General features: G+C 51.7%; 1 protein-coding gene across 1 annotated transcript; it reads left to right on the plus strand.

Annotated features, from left to right (window-relative positions):
- Positions 1–456: 456 nt before the first annotated feature.
- On the plus strand, positions 457–2,086 carry TPBGL (trophoblast glycoprotein like). The gene has a single exon (XM_082219480.1). The coding sequence runs from the start codon at positions 924–926 to the stop codon at positions 2,040–2,042; it is 1,119 nt and encodes a 372-aa protein (XP_082075606.1). The 5' UTR covers positions 457–923; the 3' UTR covers positions 2,043–2,086.
- The last annotated feature ends 9,657 nt before the right edge of the window (positions 2,087–11,743 follow it).

Below are 11,743 nucleotides of genomic sequence, written 5' to 3' on the forward strand. Positions count from 1 at the left end.
CCTGCTTTGCCTAAGGCACGAATGGCGCAAAAAAGTCTCCATCCACTCCTATGCAAGGCAGGAGGAAGGGGCTGCAGGGGAGACACTTAGACGGCTGGGGAACGCTCTGCCCCAGAGCTCCCAAGGGTCTGGAGTGGGGAGGCGCTCCCTGTCCCCTTCTCGGCGCAGAGCCTCTCTTGGACACACACACACACCCGGCCCAGGAAAAGCAGCCCCCGCGATGGCTTCTTAACTTGGACGGGGCGAGCCTCAGACAGGGGGAGCGCTTTCTTCCTCCTGGAGGTCAGGCCTCGCAGCTTCACCTCAGGGCTGGGGCGGGGGGACGCCCCTGCGGGCGAGGGACGCCCTCTTCCCCGCCTCCCTCCAGCTGTCCCGGCCGGCGGGGAAGCGGGCCTGCGCTCAGCCTCTGCCAGCCAATCTCAGGCAGCCGCTGCCCGCCCCTCCCTCGCCCCAACCTCGAGCCAGAAACCACCTGGCCGGCGGAGGGGCGAGTCTCTCCCCTAATCCTGCCGTCCGGGCGCTGCGCCACTAACCTGCCAGCCAGAGACGACGAGGGGAGAGAGGAGATCGCCAGCCGCCTTCCTCCGACGCCCGCGATCCTCCGCCCCCCACCCTACCCAGGACCCCTCTCTCCTCTCCGCCCCCTCGGAACCGGCGTGGGGGAAGCCTCCGGTCCTGCTCGCTCGCCGCAGACGCCGCGCACCGCCATGAGTCACCGCCGCCACCGCCGGGTCTCCTCGGGCTCCGGGCAGCCCCGGCTGCTTCTCGCCGCGACAGGAGCTTCGGTGACCGTCTAACTCCGCCGCCGCACCGCCGAGGAAGAAGGAGGAGGAGCTGCAAGGCAGGCAGGAAGCAGGCGGCGGCGACGGGGGCTCCGTCCACCCGTCCCCTGCGCCCCGCAGAGATGCCCAAGCGGGGATAGCATGGCCCGGCGCCCCGGACGGCTCCTTCTGCGCCGCCGCCTCGTCGGGCTCCTGGCCGGCGTCGCCGCCATGCTTCTGCTGCCGCTACTGCAGGCGGGCCGGAGCTGCCCGTCGTGCTTCTGCTTCGCCACGCCGGACACCGTGCAGTGCCGCTACGTGCGCCTCCTCGAGCCCCCCGACGAGCTGCCCCGGGCCGTGCACAACCTCTCCATCGTCGGCGGCAACCTGACGGTGCTGCGCACGGCCGCCTTCGCCGGAGGCTGGGCCCGCGGCGAGCCCGTTCGGCCGCTGGGCAACTTGACGCTGCTGGTACTGACGCACAACCACATCGAGACGCTGGAGGAGGCGACCTTCGCCGGCCTCCCCTCCCTGGCCACGCTGGACCTGAGCCACAACCCGTTGCGCTCCGTGGCGCCGGGCGCCTTTGCCTCTTGCGCGCGGTTGCGCACGCTGCGCCTCAACCAGGCGCTGCTGGCGCCCGGGGCGCCGCCCTTCGCCGAGCTGTTGGACGGCGCGCTCTTGAACCTCAGCTTGGTGCGCCTGGAGCTGGCCGGCAACCGGCTGAGGCAGCTGCCGGCCCCCTGGGCCCTGCCGCCGGGCTTGGAGGAGCTGGACTTGCGCAACAACTCCCTGCGGGCGCTGCGCTCCGAGCGCCTGGACGCCTTGGCGGCGCTGGGCCGCGTGCGGCTGCTGCTGGACTCGAACCCGCTGCACTGCGATTGCGCCTCGCTGCGGCCCCTGCTGCTCTGGCTGCGCAACGCCACGTGGCGCGCGCCCGGGGTGCGCCGGCTGCGCTGCGCCTCGCCGCCGCAGCTGCGGGACCGGCTGCTGTGGCGCCTACGGCTCCTGCAGCTGGAATGCCTCGACGGCGCGGACTGGGCGCTGCTGGAGCCCGGCGGCGCCGAGGAAGAGGAGATGGAGACGGCCTCGTACGTCTTCTTCGGCATCGTCCTGGCGCTCATCGGCGTCGTCTTCCTCATGGTGCTCTACCTCAACCGAAAGGGCATCAAGCGGTGGCTCAGCAATCTCCGAGAAGCCTGCCGGGACCAGATGGAGGGGTATCACTACCGCTATGAGCAGGACAGCGACCCGCGACGGGCCAGCCCCGGAGACCTCTGAGGCAAGCTGGCAGCAGGCCTGGGGAGCTTCATTCCACCCTCCCCCCCAAAAAAAAACAACTTGAGAAGGGCGGTGGTGACACCTTCCTTTCTGGTCTTCCAAAGTGGGGGGGGGGGTGGACGGACAAGTGGAAACCCACTACCCAGCTCTGCAAACTTGTCCAAAACTCTACCTGTTTGGGGGGGGGGTGCAGGGACATCGCCCCAGGCAAGGTGCAGAGGACCCCCTCAACCCCAAGGGTGGCTCACGACTGACTCTGCAGGCACCCTGAAGCCAGCCTCCAGGGGACTGTGTGGGCAATCTCTCCCCCACCTCCCACAAACCAAAGGGACACGTTTTCCAGTTGCACCCTACTTGGGGGCACTCAGCTTTTTACCCACTAAGGTACGCCCAGCCCTCCCAACATGGGGTGTGTGTGTGTGTGCTTTGTCTAATTATAATTTAAAATGCCTCCCAAACCGTCACCCGCTAAGAAGGAATCTCCCCATTCTGGACACAGGACTATGCAGCATAGGCTCCTATCTAGGGGGAACCGGGAGTGTTAGGAATTATTTGGCCCCAATTCTAATCTGCCCCCAAATAGGGGGAAAGCTGGGATCCTGAGCAGACTTCCCTGGAAGTGAGTCCTAAAATCGGACTTGCTGCCAAGTAAACATGTAAAAAAACAACAACTGGTGCATGAAAACCCCACATTATTCTGCCTGCAGCTAACCCATTGCCCCATTCTCAGCTCTAGGTGCAGGAGAAGGCTGACGCAGCCGTCACCTTGGCATGGTCAGGATTGATTCCTTACAGACCTCCAAGCTTCAGGGAACAACAGGTTTATAGCAGAATCATCTCCCCTTCTGCTCCCAAACACACACACTCGCCACCATGACATTGTCCTAGCAGAGAAAGGTCTTGCTGCCTTGCTTTTGAGTAGTCCCACTGAAATCGACAAATTACTCCAGAGTCAGTAGTTCACCAAAGAAAGGCTGTTGAGCTGCCATCTTCAAACAGCTTCTTTCTGGAGTAGGCCCATGGATTTCAGTGTCGCTATTGTACAAGTAAGTGGATTTAGGGTGGCAGTTTAATTGCCTTTAGAACAACATTGGGGGGGGGGTGTCCCCTGGAATCACCGGGCAGTGAGAAAAAAGTTTAAAGCTGACCTTCCTCTTTCGCCTCTCTCCATCAGCTGTAGCCCCCTGTTTTTAAGGAACAAGGGGGCGGGGATCTTGCACCCAGTGCTAGCCTTACTCAGAGTAGACCTAACGGAATCAATGGGCATGACTAACTCAGGCTCATTGATTCCAGAGGGTCTACGCTGCTAGCTTTGGGTGCAACCTGCAGCCACGGTCTTCATGGTTGGAGAAAGAAATGGGGGGAAACCCTGGACACATAAAACTTGGATTTTCTCTGGGAGAGCGAGAAAACTCTATTCCCTTTCTCCTTTGCACAGCCCGTTTTCTCCAGCAAAGCCAGTTTTCCCTGGCAAAAGCGAGGGATACCAAATCCTGCCTGGCTCTAAACGAATCGAGGACGCCCCCCCTGCTTTTACTGTCGTCAGTTGAAGCTGACTCAGTTCTCTTCAACTCACCCCCCAAAAATACTATTTCTGTTTCCCAGCCACCAAAGAGCTACTACCCAACTGTTAGGCAGCTCAGCACAGAAACATTTGCGGAGGAAGGACCTGACCTGAGAGCGAGAGAGAGGATGTGATTTTCTCTTTGCTTCCCTTCGAGGAAATTAATGCTTGGTTGTGCTCCCCCCTGCCCTACAGAAGAGAATGCAAATGTTCAACAGTAGCAAACCCTCCCCACTTAGACTGGCTGGCTGGTTGCATGACTCCGAAGCACGCATAAAATACAACGACTTAATTTCCCCAACTGTGAAGTAATGACAGACTTAGATTAGGGCCGTTTTCGCTGATCTTTGTATCAAGTGGGGGAGGGGGGTTTGAAACGCTCGTTCTAGTTCATTCTTCCACAAGTTTGCTTTAGAACAGTGCCTGTTAGCATGGTTTTTGGGCACGGCAGGATGGGCTCCCAGCCCGGTGCGCTGCAGTTCCTCTGGCTGGTGGCGCTACCTGTCATGCCAAAAAACCTCTGTTAGTCTCTGCCTAGAGCAAAGAAATTGAAATTTGCATCTCTTAACTGTATTGTACTTTTTTCTATAAAGCTTATTGCAATAATTTCAGAATACCCTCTCGGCTGCTGCAAAGTTATTCCTTTTAGCTTTTTCTCTCTGGCGCGGCTGTTAATGGGGGGCTGCCCTACAAACCATGGTTTGCAAATCACAAACGAGACGGGAATAGCTTCTCCTTCCAGAGGATAAAAGGGGAAAACAACCAATTATCATCTCGTTCTTCATTCCCTTCCTGGCACCAACAGTTATTTCAAGGTAAGCTGATGCAAAGCAGGTCTCCCTTGTAAAAGAAGGAGCAAAGCTGTGGTTTGTAATGGGTTTGCAAACCAGCGTTACGTTGGAACGTGATGTGCATCGCTCATGCATTATGCTGATGCAAATACAACTGAAATCCACGGTTAACCCCCAGAAAGGAGAATGGAGAAGGCTGGCTGGCTCTCTTTGCATTCCATACTTGGGGGGTGTTTATATTTTTAGCCTCCATGTAATTCTGGGTGCTGGAGGGAGGGGTGCAGGAATTGCAACCCAGCAAATCATCCTGTTGTTGCATGGGATTGTCCCATGCCCTTGATAGATTTTTTTTTGTAGAGCTGGGAAGAAATCCCCTGGACGTAGAATTGTAGAGTTGGAAGGGGTACCATAGGGGTCATCTAGTCCAACCCCCTGCAGTGCAGGTATCATTTGCCCAGTGTGGAACCTGAACCCACGACCCTGAGATTAAGAGTCCCGTGCTCTACCAACGGAGCTATCCCCAGTATGCTGCACCACAGACAGACTTGTTTCTTTTAAAGAGTGTTCGTGGAAGAGTTCTCCCAATCGCAACTGGTGTTGCAAATGTTCAGGCTACCTAGCTGGCTGTCAAATCCGTGAGTTGCTTCCCGTGCCAAAGAGAAGCCTCCGTCTTCTGTTTTCTCTCCCCGTTGTACTTCAGTTGGGCTGACCCACTTCCCTCCCTCCGATGGAAAGAGTACGCAATGTGTGTCCATCTCCTGCTAAAAGCTGTGGCCCTGCTCCAGGGTTGGCTTGCTGGCGTGTCGGTGATGTCATGGGCACAGGCCAACAGGTACTGACTTCAGCTGGCTTTTCCTTGACCCTTTCTGGACCATGCTGAAAACCTGACTAGCCATTTCCCCCTTTGGGGCACACAAGCAAAGAGTAAATTAGTGTGTTTTGAGCGCTGACAGATCACAAAAATTCGTTATTAACCAATGAACCCGATTTTCGTTGTTGGTGGGCATGTGCATGCTGATTGTCTTGCCTAATTCATCTAGATCTGTTTCTTGCTCTTTGGGAAAGGCTGATTCTCTTTGCTTAGGACACACCAGTCTGGATTGATGATCCATGGTGGATGAACATCATCATCATCATCATCATCAATTATTTATAACCCCCCCCCACCCATCCGGCTGGGCTTCCCCGGCCACTCTGGGCAGCTTCCAACAAAATATTAAAATATAGTAATGCATCAAACATTAAAAGCTTCCCTAAACAGGGCTGCCTTCAGATGTCTTCTAACTTTCCCAAAAATGTGGCTTGCCCTTCCTTTCTAACGCTGGATTCCCTCCTTCTGCTAGGAGGGGGAACTTTGGCTTGCACCTCCCATGTTTGCTGGAGTTCATGGGAGGAGCTGTTCTGCAAAATCAGGACAGCCACAGGTGCGCTACACCTAAGTGCCCGTCTCCCAAAGTCCTTAAAAGGTTTCCGAGGCACCTATGTCCCTTGTCCCAGAACTCCCAGCCAGATGTTTCTGCCTGGGGCTGATGAGAACTGTCACCTGAAACATCTGGAGGAAGCCCAATTGGGAAATTCATTAATTATTTTAGCATGCTTGCTTCTAGAGCTTGCGCATAAAAATGAGCATTGCCATGAAGATAAAGAGGTGAAAGTTGGTCACTCTAAAAGTGTAGTAAGCTGATCCGGGGTCTGCTTATCTGCAGGGAACTCTGATCTCTGTGGTGGGGGTGTATATATAGCCCAGGGTTCAAGCCCCTGTTTTGCCGGCAGAAGATCCCACTTTGACCTCCAGATTACAAGAGGAAGAAGAAAAGATTGCAGGTGATGGGAAATGCCTCTCACTGCACTGGGTCTTCAGAGCCTCTGCCAGCCAGAGCTGACAGTTCTGGGTTAGTTTTACCAATAGTCTGACGCCGTATGGGCTTCATACGTTCAACTGGGGATAAAGATACTTCTGTAGAGCACCGGTGGCCCTCGAGGCAACACTGTCCGGCCCTGTGGGGTCTCCCCAAGTCCCTCCCCCTGCTCTCTGTTGCTTTTGCCAGATGGACTGTGTTCTTGAACTGTGACAATGCTTCTTCCTTGCCTGGGCGGAGGGATGGAGGGGTTGTGTGTTTGTGTGGACTCCTCTGGCTTTTGTGTGGCTGAAATGCAGCCTCCATTGTATGCACCCTCTCTGAACGTTTGTGGTGTGAAAAGATTTAGGATTTCAGCTGGAAGTTACAGCTTATGCACTGATAGGAAATGAAGCGGTATCTCTGCCCCAAAGCCTTTGCAGGTAAAAGGAGGATTGAAAGTGGGGTTAGCTGTGACCTCCCCATAGCATCATGAGTACGAATCCTGAATGCACCAGGAAAAGGACGTCCAGATGTCCTCAGGAGGCGGTGATGAGCACCAATCTTTCAAAGCGGATTGGACAAATTCACAGAGGAAAGAGCTGTCAATGGCCACTGGTCAGAAGCTGAATACTGGTTGTTGGAAACCACAGGAGGGGAGAGGTGTTCGAATCCTGCATCTGGTTGGCCACTGTGAGGTCAGGATGCTGGACTCAGATGAGCCATTGACCTGATCCTGCATCCTAATCTTCTTATGTTCTCAATCCACCCTGCAGAAGAAGGATAGCCAGGAAGCGAACATTGTTGCATTTAGGAGAGATCATGCCTGTCTGTGGTCCTGACAGCCAAATGAAAATCTCCCTCTCTTTTCTCTCCAGCTTCCCTCATTGTTAGTGAGGAGCTTGTTTTCAGAGAAATTTGAGGTTGTTTTGTTTTCCAGCATCAATTAAAAATCGGTTTTGAAGCTTTGGAAAGAAAACCTCTGTAGGCTGCAGTATATATTTTTGTTTTATTTTTTTTATAAGATATTTATTCAGATTTTCAAAGTATTACAAAATAAAAATAAAAAAGTAAGGAAATACAAAATAAAAATGGTTAAAAACAACTCATTCTTTCCATTACTTATTTTTCATTAGCTTATTTCCCGGACCTCCTCACACTTCCCTTTTTTGTATTCCAGTTCAGTTTGTTGCTTCAGCAAATCCTTACCCTCTTTGTTTATCCTAGTCTTTAATCTTAAGCTATTGTAACATTAAATTTTTACCTATTAATAATCCATTTTTCATATTCCCTTATAGTATTACAGCTGAAAACCACTTAATTTCTATCCAACATCATTCTAACATTCATTAATTTTACAATATTTCTGTAGATAGTCTTTAAATTTCTTCCAATCTTCTTCCACCGACTCTTCACCCTGGTCTCGGATTCTGCCAGTCATTTCCGCCAGTTCCATGTAGTCCATCACCTTCATCTGCCATTCTTCCAGGGTGGGTAGATCTTGTGTCTTCCAATACTTTGTAATGAGTATTCTTGCTGCTGTTGTGGCGTACATAAAGAAAGTTCTATCCTTCTTTGGCACCAATTGCAGTATATATTTTTGATGTTGGCTATGTTCGTGAATGTTTTAAATTGAAAGCAGATCATCCACTGCCATTGATTCCTTCAGGACAGATCCACCCCATACATTTAAAGCACAGGACTACCCCCAAAAGAATCCTGGGAACTATAGAATTGTAGAGTTGGAAGGTACCCCTAAGGGTCATCTAGTCCAACCCCCTGCAATGCAGGAATCTCAACTATAGCATCCATGACAGATGGCCATCCAGCCTCTGCCTAAAAATCTCCAAGGAAGGAGAGTCCACCACCTCCCGAGTGAGACTGTTGAACAGCTCTTACTGTCAGAAAGTTCTTCCTGATGTTTAGTTGAATTCTCCTTTCTTGTAACTTGAAGCCATGGGTTCGAGTCCTACCCTCCAGAGCAGGAGAAAACAAGCTGGTTCCCTCTCCCATGGGACAGCCCTTGAGATATTTGAAGATGGCTAGCTTATCTCCTCTGAGTCTCCTCTTCATCAGGCTAGACATACCCAATTCCCTCAGCTGTAACTTTTTTAAAAAAGAAAGGTGCTGGGAATTATAGCTCTGGAAGGTAGAAACTACATTTCCCGGGATTCTCTGGGTGAAATTACATGCTTTCAAAGTGCGTTGGGTGTGCTTTAAATGTTTGTTGTGGGTGGCCATTTGCCAGGAAAGCATTTGCCACATCCGTGAGGTGCAGCAGTCCTGATTTTAGGTGTGGGATAAATGGCACTGGGGAGTCAGGCCATTTAGATTGGTGATCCACTTGTAATATCAGCCAGCTATATATGCTCCTGAAACATTTGCAGGAATGAGAATAGATGAGATGTGAAGCAAATTTTGGCCTTGACCATTCAGGGTGCCCAGTGTCCATTCCCCTGCCATCATCCTTAGAATGTGACTGGCCACCAACTTGGCTGGCTTAAAGAGAGGATTAGGCCTGTCCATAGCAGTTAAGGCTATCAACTCCTGCTGACCATCAGGGCTATGCTCCATCACAGTCTACTTCTGAATACCAGATCCTGGGGACCGTTGTGGGGAGAGTGTTGTTGCCTTTGGACCTGTTTGTGGGTTTCCCAGGGGCATCTAAGCTGGCCTCCGCGAGAGAACAGGATGCTAGATCAGATGGACTTTTGGCCTGATCCAGGCTCTGTTGATGTCCTTATGCCCACCCGGCAGCAGTGTTAGAGATTAGCCAGATGCGTTTGATACTGGCACTAATTGCAACCACGTGGAGATTTCTGAGTGCCAGGTAAGCGGCCACAGTTTAACAACCTCTGCCTTAGTTCATGGCACTTAATTCAATACCACTTCCACTCTCTGTTTTTCTCCTCCTTGCATACTGTAAGAGCAAACAATCGTACCTTGGATCCCAAATGCCTTGCAAGTCAAACATTTTGGCTCCCGAACCCGGAAGTGACTGTTCTGGTTTGCAAACTGCTTTTGGAAGCCGAATGTCTGACGGGGCTTCCCCGGCTTCTGATTGGCTGCAAGAGCTTCCTGCAGCCAATCAGAAGCTGCACTTTGGTTTCTGGACGATTTGGAAGTCGAACGGACTTCTGGAACGGACTCCGTTTGACTTCCAAGGTGTGACGGTATGAATGTAGTTGAGGTCATAGAATCACTGAATCACAGAATTGTGGCATTGGAAGATACCCAGGTCCAAACTCCGGTGGACAGACATTGCATGGTTGCAGCTGTGACCCAGGTTTAAGGTGCCATTATAAATCTGATTTTCCAACACTCCATGGCAACTCTTTTGCATACACCATAAAAAATTACAATGCATTGAATAGATAGCCATTTTTTGCCATTGAGCAAATCCTCTCTTGATATCCCCAGACCTGGTGCCTGAGTCAGGTCACCTCGTTCAGCTGGCTCCACTTGCGAGACCCACGTGAAATAGCTCCCTGTGGTGCCCGAATAAATCACCTCACTTCCAGGGGATGCTGTGCGGACTCTGTGCAATTGCTGAGTAACAGCGGTGCATTTGCTTTCACGCTGAAAGAGCAATCAGAGAGTGCGTTGTTTATAACCTATTGACAGTTCCAGCTATTCAAAAGGATGTCGGGGAGAAGAAAAGGGGAAAACAGCCTTGCCACCCAGGCTGCTGACGGCCTTCATCTTGGGGGAAATAACGCAGGTCGATGATTTCAGGGGGAGCGGGGTGTGCTAACGCTCACAGTGGCCTTCGTCTCTGTTTTCTTCTAATGCCTCACTCTGTCGTTTTGGCCCAAACACTTTGTATCAGCTGTGCCTCCAGTCCTGGGTCTGCCTACGTGCCACATGCACTTAAATCACATTCCCCATCCCAAACGAATCCTAGGAACTGTAGTTTAAGGGTGCTGGGAATTGTAGTGTTGCGGTGGGTAAACTGTGGCTCCTGGGATTTTTCAGAGGGGGGCTTGTGCTTAAAATGTGTGGCTTGTATGCTGGTCAAGCCAAAGGCAGAGGCAGTCCTGCTGAGGTGGAGCCTAGGGTCCATGTGTACAGTGCCCTCCTTTCTATACTGTGGGGCCGGCTTGCCTCTAGGGCAGGGGTGTGGGACTCCCAAGCCCAGGCCTCTCCATCTGGTCCTCTGGATTCTGCCCGAACCGCAATCCCCTGTCAAGCCAGTGGTCCTGTTTCTGTCCCCAGCATAGCACACATGGCGCCTGTTCCAGACTGCGCATGCATGCAACCCAGAATGATGAGCCTTTGCCTTCTCCCAAATGCAGCCATGTCAATGGGCCTTCTCAGGATTTAAAGGGGGGCATTGAAACACCCCCCACCCTTTCCAACAGAAATTTACCACCTGGACAGAAACAGAGTTCCCTCTGTGTATGCCTGTATGGCTAACTGCTCCATGTCAGTCCAATCTCTGAGCAGCGAGAGATTCCAGGGTACTGTTTTCTTGGAATGAAGGCGAGCGCAGACTGTGGTGTCTCTAGGATTTATGGTTTAATTTAGGCATATATACAACTTGAGCGTAAGACGGAGGGGCCCAGCAGATCTTGCTTCTCCATTGCCACAGCTGTGGATCCAGCACAGATCAAACAGGTCTCCGTGTCCCCAGTCTGTTTTCCAGCTCAGCTCGCACTCCCTGCTTTGGGTCTTGTTCTCCTATCCAGCAGATAGGTGAGGGGGCTGGAAGAAAGGCCCAGCCATTCGCCCTCAGGGCCCCCTCACTTAGTTGTCGCCCTTGCAACCCAGTTCATCTTTTTGGGGTGCTGGCCAGCTGAGGTCTTGCAAAGAAACTTGTCTTACCAGTTCAGCAATAGAATGATCTCTTAGATGATGATGATGATGATGAATTTATGCCCATCTGACTGGGTTGCCCCAAACACTCTGGGAGGCTTCCAACAAATTAAAAACATTAAGCACAAACTTTCGTGTGCATGCACACTTCTTCAGAAGTATCAGAAAGTATGCACACAAAAGCTCATACCAATAACTAACTTAGTTGGTCTCTAAGGCGCAACTGGAAGGATTTTTATTATTATTATTTTGTTTGTTTCGACTACGGCAGACCAACACAACCGTAAACCTGTAACATTTAGCACAGTAAAACTTCAAACATTTAAAACCTCCCTATTCTAACCCTCACTGCATAAGGACCCCCAAGAATTGGAAGGATCTCAGGGCATCATCCAGGCTGGCACACACACACACACACACACACACACACACACACACACACACTGGCAAACCCACAAAATGCTTATCTAATTACTTTTCATAGGCTTTCTGGGCAGGTCAGAGGAAATGAGAGAATAAAATACAGTATTCAGAAACAGAAAAGAGAGAAGTAAATAGCATCAAAAGAACAACACTACTTTTCCAGAGACAGGGAGAATTGGCAAGGGACAGTCAGCAGGCAAGAAATGGCATTTCCCTGGTCCCTGATTCTTTTCTTACACACACACACACACACACACACACACACACACA

This window comes from Podarcis vaucheri (genome assembly GCF_965113315.1).
Source record: "Podarcis vaucheri genome assembly, chromosome: 4".
NCBI classification, from domain to species: domain Eukaryota; kingdom Metazoa; phylum Chordata; class Lepidosauria; order Squamata; family Lacertidae; genus Podarcis; species Podarcis vaucheri.